General features: G+C 32.2%; 1 protein-coding gene across 1 annotated transcript in view; it reads left to right on the top strand.

The window, feature by feature from the left end:
• The first annotated feature begins 2,850 nt into the window (after positions 1–2,850).
• LOC123668896 (adenylate kinase isoenzyme 5) overlaps positions 2,851–8,807 on the top strand; it is a 41,200-nt gene continuing 35,243 nt past the window's right edge. Inside the window, exons 1-3 of the mRNA XM_045602589.1 lie at positions 2,851–2,872; positions 3,345–3,494; positions 4,558–4,668. Of these exons, the coding sequence (XP_045458545.1) occupies positions 2,851–2,872; positions 3,345–3,494; positions 4,558–4,668 (283 nt within the window). The remainder of the gene's footprint in view (positions 2,873–3,344; positions 3,495–4,557; positions 4,669–8,807) is intronic.

Raw genomic sequence — 8,807 nt, 5'->3', positions numbered from 1 at the left:
TTTGTCTTTGTCGCTCGTGTATAAACATATTGCCGTTATGCTCACGCATATGTAGTGGTAGCCGTATTCACAGATTGTCAAGCTTTTTACATTTATTTATTTTTTACCAAATTTAAGCCACAAGATTCATCGTTTTTTATTTTTTATTTAACTCAAAAGTTAACATTACTTATATTAAACGCGAATGTGTGATTATTGGTGTCTTTTTTCACGCAGCAACAAATCTAAGATTTTTTTGCATATACAAAGTATAACTACCAAATTGTACACATAGTACTATATATAGTTATTTTCTATCATTAAACAAAAAATATTTTATTCTGTGACTAGACCAATCCACGGACAGACAGCGTAGAATTAGTGTAGTGTACACCTCAAATTCTGAACTCTACCAATTTTTTAAAGCTTCGTACTTTATATAAAAAATTTGAGAACCACTGGCAGTAAGCAAACAGGTCATTGTACGAAATTCTTCATGTTCTGCGTCCGTACTATATGTAGATAATTTTCGTATATCGAATGCTCCATATGTATATGGACTATAATTTTTAAAGAGACTCGTATTTTTGGTAATACAATTATTTGTTGCCCCATAAAACTTACTTTTGAAATATTTTTAAAGACAATACGGCGCAATAAATACCGTATAAATAAGAGTTGTGGCCTTTCTAAGTTATTTTAATTAAAAAAAAAAAACTAAAATACTTATCACTAACATTTTTATAAAAATCACTGTATCTGTAATTTATATAAAAATCTAAATTATCCAAGTTTTAGTGATATTGTTTTAAATAATCACTAACATTTTAATGCATACAGTCATAGAAAATAATTTATATTTAACTGGCAATATTGTTAAACTGAATAAAATAATTATGTGTTACTAATGTTTATATTTTTTTGTACTGATGTGGTGTACTTATTTGTTAAATGTTCTAGACGTATGTATGACAGAATCTCCGCACACCATGTTATATTACACTTAATGTTAAATAAATTAACAATTTTTACTTACGAATGGATTTTATTTTATCCTTGTTTGTCTGTGTATCAAAACAAAATGTTGTTAATGTTTTGAACCTATATAATATCTCAATTATGTATAAGTAAGTGGGTATATATTATGTATGTATATTTAATCAAAACGAACAGATCCTGGAAGAGATCGCTTTTCAGCGATAAGACCATCATTTGTACCTCACGATACTTTCCTATATATATTTTCAGTATAATAACAATTAGATATAATCAGCATAATATTTACTTACACAAATCAAATCAAGCGCCCGAGGGCTTTAACTTCACTTTAAATTTCATATTTGAAACAAAACTACAATGCATTTAAAAATAACACTTGGGTTCTGTAATTAGTTTTTATTTCATTAACAAGAAAGTTATAGTAAAAACTCGATTTAAAAACACTTTTTGATCGTAATCGTGCAATAACAATCATGATAATGTGAAGCCATACCCAGATTTTGTAGATACTATAAGCAAGAATTTTGAAGTAGCTTGACAGTTAGGTACCTAGCTCAATATATTTAATCATTGTTTGATAATTATAAACGTATTTATACGTCCAGCTTAAAAGTCAACGTTACTAAATCCAGGTGTGCCGCGAGAGTGGCTCAGAACCCAATAGACAGAAAAGATTATCACAGTATCGGTAACTAATGTTTTTTTTTTACCCGACTGCCAAGGAAGGGTTATGTTTTTCGCGCGTATCTTGTATGTATGTATCATATTTCCAGAACCACTGAACGGATTTACATAATTGAGGTATCATTAGGTTCGTCTTAGCTGCCCAAGTGTTCTTAGAAAGGTGACATTAAAAAAAATCAAAAATGGCGGCTGCGCGAAGCCATTGCAGATAATGAAAAATAATTTTTTTTTTTTCGAATACTACTATATGGGTATCAAATTGAAGGGCACAATACAAGGATTTTAAAAAGGTATATCATGATTATTTTAGAGTTTTGTCCTGTTTTAAATGATAAGTGTAACGTTACAAATAACGGTCAAAACGTTTAAAAGTATAGTTGAATATGTGTTACCAGTCAGTGCTATAATTATTTCGTCCACCGTTTCAAATGTTTCCAAAACTTAATAGGATCGTCATAATTTCACGACTCGATATTAGATTATATGCTTCTGAGAACTACGTAAAGTTCTTCCAACGTATCAATTATCGTATGTGTCACGTTTGAATAAATGATAACAGTCCCTGAAACTTAAAAATTTACTAAGTGACCTTAATCGTCTCACGACTTAACCCTAAGCAAATATCCCATTAGTCATTTTCTTGCAAGGGTCTTGCATTTTTACAGAAATTGTACACGCATTCATTCAGGGAGGCGTCGATTTAATTATTCAATGTGTCTTCCATCTCTTTCTATCTGTCGCGCTACGTTGCGTGCGAAAGAGATAGATGTAAAAGAAGGTGTTAGACATGGAGAAGGTAGTAGAAGTTGTTTAGTCACGCGGTAGAATTGAACCAGAGCAGTCGGCCCGCGATGCACGCCCGATTTAGATCGCCGGCAGAAATGCTTTCCCGCAGGCACAACTTTCGAATAACTAAAGAGAATTTTATCAGTTAAAACAAACGAAGATGATAGTTCATTATTTTATTCGTTTTATTTTAAAGTAAAGATTTTTAGTTTTAGTTGTTTTTGATGCTCGCTACGAAGGTCGCGTCCTTCAATCGATGAACAATTAAATACGTGTGACCACTGTCCACATATCGGACTGTTTTTGACACATTATTATCATAAAGTGCCAACATAAGGTTAAGCATTATAAGGACTTTTAATTTTTTAAAAGAATTTTTAAAATCATTTATCTTAATGGAATATGGGCATCTGTTTAGACACTGGTAAGTCAGTCCCACGTCGGGCGCCACTTTTTATAATTACTTTTATAATTTTAAAATATAACAAGAACATACGTTACGTAAGAAAATAAAAGGAGAAAAAAACAGCAAAGCCGAAATAGACCTATAGTTCGGTATTGACATCGTAATTGATGGAACTTAGAATTTCAACAATGATCCATGACATAACAAAAACTAAAACCATTTTATAATCAAAGGAGAAAATAGCACAACAGGACTATTAGCAATTTCGACCTCAGTAGCGTATAAGTTCGCAACACAAAAGGCGAAATTGTCGTTACGGGATAGATTTTCAAATCATCTAATTTTTTGCAGTTTTGGTTCTTGATGTGTTTGAATTGCGTATTTAAATGTTTGTGTTTTAATACAGCGAGTGAGTTGTCTAATCTGTAACTTCTTTTTCTTAATATTAACTTAGGTAAAGCTAAGTAGTAAAGGCAATAAAATTGTTTAGAACAAAATAATGAAGAATTCGAGACGGGAGGAGATCGAAGTCGCCGTGAGAGCGCGTGGCCATCCTCGCCGTCCGGCGTTCCCTTCCCGATGCAAAACTCCAGCCACGTCAAATTCGAGCCACCGAGTGTTCCTGTTATATTTGTTTTGGGTAACTTAATCTGATACCAGTAAAATGAAGTTACTATCTGAAATTAATTCTGGATTTTTTTTAAGATAATGAATATTATTAGTTTGGTTGTAAGCCAATTCTGTAAATTAAGCACTTAGTAAAAACGGTATTATATAATGTACCAATTTTGACTGCAGCCTGAATAAAGATTACTACAAAGTATTTTAAACAAAAAAAAAAAACTCACTTTTTAAAAGTTATTATTGTTAGTAGGTATGTGTCTCTTTTCTCAGTTAAATAGAAATATTGCGAAGGTTCGTTCTTCGTTTTAACTGATATATTTTTAATTATCTGAATTTTTCTGCTAGGCCATCTTGAATTGTAAATTTTAAAACACTTCCACAAAAACCGATATAGAAAACATTCATCTTCCCTAGAAGATATTTAGTCTCTCGTCTATATAACTCATTAATACAACGCATACTATTAGTTAACTCGTGTCGTATACCAAACAGTACGCAACTATGCTACCACACAAAATATGGAGCAGTCCGACTGGGGTAGCACCTCGACCTTACAGAAGATCACAGCTAAATAATACTGTTTTCAAGCAGTATTGTGTTCCTGTTGGTGAGTAAGGTGACCAGAGCTCCTGGGTCGGCAACGCGTTTGCGATGCTTCTGGTGTTGCAGTCGCCTATAATCTACGGTAATCTCTTACCATCAGGCGAGCCGTATGCTTGTTTGTCGACCTAGTGATATAAAAAAAAAATCACACTAAGCTAACCACTAAATTTGGTGAGACATTTAGAATGTAACATTTTTTAACAAATTGCTTTTCCAACAAAAATAGAATTTCTCAAATTGACCTCTATTGGGTAGGCAAAAAAAAAAAATTTAGTTCTGAAATCTAGAGTAAAAATAAGACATCTCTCGAATTTTCGTCCGTATTAAAATCAGATCTAAATGGTGAAAACATTGTTGATATCAACCCAAAAAGTTCAAAATTTATTGTGAATAAACCAATAAGGTATCCCATAATATAATATTAATGTAGATAACAGAAGTAGTTTAAATGCTTACCCAACCAGGTACTATTGCAGGGGGCCCAGGAAGCGGCAAGGTGACTCATTGCGACAACCTCATGCAGGAGCGCCGGGGCCTCGTGCACATCAATATGACGGATTTACTCCAGCAGTACGCGATTGGGAATGGTAGGTAAAATATAATGTGACTGATTCCACTTTTATGATAGTATTTTCTACTTTTCGAGGATTAAGGGCCTGTTTCACCAGTTGCGGATTAAGTTTATCATGCACATAAGTTATGGATACCCTTTGACAGCAGAAAGTAGAAGAGCCCATTGGGACTTGTTTCCCCTCAATTGATAAATTACAACTTATAAATTCACAATTGCGATTAGAAATATCTCATAAATGTAGTGGAATTGAATGGAAAAAAAAGAATAACATACCAAAAAAAACACGAGTGTGCTTTATACCGCACGACTGAAGTAAAACTTACGAAACTTAACTCTCTCTCTCTTTCTATCTTTACTAACTTATATCTCCCACTCAACTTTCGTTAGCCTCGCCCGATAACACTTTTCGTAACGCTCCCGTTACGCATTCACCATCTTACTCCCAAGTTAGCGTGCGTAAAGAAATTTTACATAAAAATACTAATGTGCTTTAGACCACACGACTGAAGTAAAACTTATGAAACGTAACTCTCTCTCTTTCTATCTTCACTAACTTATATCTCCCTCTAAACTTCCGTTAGTCTCGCCCGATAACATTTTTCGTAACGCTCTCGTCACGCATACACCAGCTCACTCCCCAAATCAAACGTGCGTAAAGAAGTATTACTTCAAAAACTTTTATCTGTTGGATACCGTCATCCGACAAATAGTGACAAAATATAAATATACACAACCAGTCAAACAGCCCTGTTTCCTTTTCTATTGATCAATTCTGACCGCTTATTCTCAATTTCTTGCTTAAGTCTCATGGTTTTGCCCGGCGCACAGTGGGACAGAACCGTGCGTACCGTCTCAAAAATCTGTAACTTTTTTGTTGATTGAAGTAAATCGCTGAAATTTGGTATGTAGTGTCTCCAGAGTACATACAATCCAATAATGAATGTATCATTGTCAAATATTTAATAAATAATATACAATAAAATAAAACAAAATAAAAATGTAGTATTTTAATATTAAACCATGGTTTGGTTAACTTATTGAATTATAATTTTACAGTTTTATGATATTAATAAACCTATTTTATGTTATTTTATATTACATATGAATCTTACATTTAAATAAATGACAAATATATAATAACCCACTCCAAAAATATATTTTACAAATAATGTACGAAATTATTTCGATTTAAATAGCTAAGAGGTTCTTAGCTTCCTCTAACGATTTCTTGGATATAGTGACTGATGGTTTTCTGATACTTGATATATAAGGATCTGACGTAAATAGAAGACCATGAAATACGTCTTCGTTTGTTGCGGACCTAGAGCATTTTCTAGCATGATGCAATCTGAATTTTTTATAATCTTTATTATGCGATTCTTGGGCATCCTCAGATAAATGACCAATGGGCAGAACAGCAAAATGTCTTATTATACTTTCCCCATGTATTAAGATTTTACGTACTGAAGAAGGCATATTATACCACATATATTTTGTTACGTACAGTTGTTCCATATTCTTTCTTTTTTTCGATTTCTCTGATAGATCTTCATAAGACTTTGGTGGACGTCCACGTTCTTCAGATATTGTAGGTGTAATATCCATCGGTGCTTCTTCGAATTGCACCTTAAATTCACCGTCTAACCACGATATATTATTACTAAAGAAACGTTATTTAGTTCGGTTAGATTTGGTCCACCGATCGTTAAACGCTGTTATAAGCGTTTTTTGAATACGTTTCACAATTAATTCACTTTTTTCAGACGACAAATGGTGGTGTTGTTCTAAGCATTTTTGAATATCTTCTGATTTTGTTCCATGGCCAATAAAAAATTCGCATAATACTCGTCGAGGCACAACAAATTCACTCATTTTGTTTTTATTTTTAACTACTTTTTTTTTTACCGAAGTTGGTGAAGACTATATTATGTTAAAGCACACTAAAGTACTGGTAAATGACAACGTAAATCAATAACTTTTATACTGAAATTTCGTGTGAAAAAATATTACTATCTAGTGTCATTATCAAGTTCCTAACCACTATCTATGAAGGTGGTTAGTAGTAGGTAGGTACTGATAATGTACACTAACAACTATAACTAGATACCACTTGATCCCTTTTCCTTCACCGCGATAGAGAAATACATAAACTATATGAGAAACATGTAATTCACACAGTGATAACAAAACATTAACCACATCTGACCGCACGATAAAAAAAATATACTACATACTAATACATTACCCAAAACTCCCACTTTACCTAAAGATTGAGTAAATAGATAATATTGTTTAAGAAAAAAAGGTCACAAGTGATCTAAATATCCAAAAATCTCATTAATCAGAACTAAAATAATTTTTGGAATATTTTGTATTTTCTCCCCATTAGCCATTTTTCGTTTCATTTCAAGGGGGGCAGATTCGGGCACTCAATTTTTTTTGCCCTGACTTTTAGATTAGCTGCTCTATACGATACTATCAAAATTACAACATGGGCAGACACCGCTAACTGTCAAAAGTCTATGCAAAGTTTCTAATAAGGATAGAATATTAGGTCCTGAAATAAAAATTCTTTACCTCCCCAGGTTTCACATAATGGTTTACTTAAATTATTTTTAAATAGAGTACTTCATCACCATTCTAACCATATATCACACTTACAAATTTGCTGGTAAAGTAATGCAAATATGACCATGTAAACTGGTGGAATTGTGTTCTACATAATTGACATAATTTTGAGCGTCAACTTGCAAGCCTTATTCTAATACAAAAAATGAGAAATAGTGTATTTCAACTGCTATATAATATGCATTGAACATTCAGTTAGACATATACATTAACAAAATATTCAATATAGAACATTACGAAAAGCTATTTTTGAGACGGTACGCACGGTTCTGTCCCACTGTGCGGCGGTAAAAGCTCGTTATAAATGATGCCCTTCCAATCCCATCATACACTTTCTAATTTTTTCCTATTTGGTAGATTATAGAAAACAAACGTTATTAAATACATAAGTATTCACAAGCTATAAATCATTTCTATCAAGGGATTTGCGAAAATTCATAATTTAGACTTCAGGTAAGTATAAAAATTTAGAATACGCATATTTTTATTATGTAGTTTATCTTCAATGAAACACCGTAATGATAATTATACGTACATAATTTGGCCTAAGGTCCTAAGGAATTGTTAGATTATTCAGATCGTCTACATGCACTCTTTGACGTCACCACATCTTAAAAGACTGTTATAAATATGAATATACCTACAAGTCTAATTACGTCATTAAACTTAGCCCTGAAAAATAAAAGTAAAGCAACTATTTCGATACGTCAACCTTTATTATTATTATTATTTTTAAATTAAAAGTCTTTCCCTAACTATTTATCTGTTATAAAATATTTAAGTATTTCTATTAAATGTTGTAATTTTGAACACAAAGACTTGTTTTATTTTTTTGCTGCGCACTGCCATTCAATTTCTGCGTTTATCAGTCACAACAGAAAAAAGGACTCGTCCTTTAATATTAAAATTTAAACATTTTAATTTATCAGTATACCAAACGAAACTTTGATACTTTTTCACCTTGACCGTTATGAGTACAATAAAAAAAAACACGAGAAATATTGATAATGCCATGGAATGGTCAATAATTTACGTAATTGTAAATAATTACGCACGTCCCGTCCATGGGAGCCGGCACATGTCTCTGACACAATCACCTATATTCTGCCTTTGTTTTATTATTCATTGGATTATTTAGAGAAGTTTCTTTGACTGTTTCTTTCATTTGCTTTGTCACGATTTTACATTTAAATTAAGTTGTCTTCATTTCTTCGTGATGGCGATGACATAGAATATGATATTCTTTTATCTTTTATGTATTTATCTTTTTCTTTTCATGTATTATGTTTTAAAATTTGGTGCTAAAAACGTAAGCCTTTATGCTTTAATATAAAAGCCTGTGTCATCAAAATGTATTTTTATCGAATTTCTCTAAGAGGAGGCACACTGGATAGTCTTAGCTATGAATTCTCGAAACGATTTGTAGCTTGTGAATATTTATTTATGTATTTCAAAACATTTCTTTTCTCTAATCTACCAAATAGGACAAATTCAGAAAACCATTTGCAAAATATTTGTTAGGAT

The sequence above is a fragment of the Melitaea cinxia genome, chromosome 3, assembly GCF_905220565.1.
Source record: "Melitaea cinxia chromosome 3, ilMelCinx1.1, whole genome shotgun sequence".
Taxonomy (NCBI): domain Eukaryota; kingdom Metazoa; phylum Arthropoda; class Insecta; order Lepidoptera; family Nymphalidae; genus Melitaea; species Melitaea cinxia.
The sequence above is the reverse complement of the archived record's forward strand: the minus strand, read 5'-3'. Positions and strand labels throughout refer to the sequence as shown.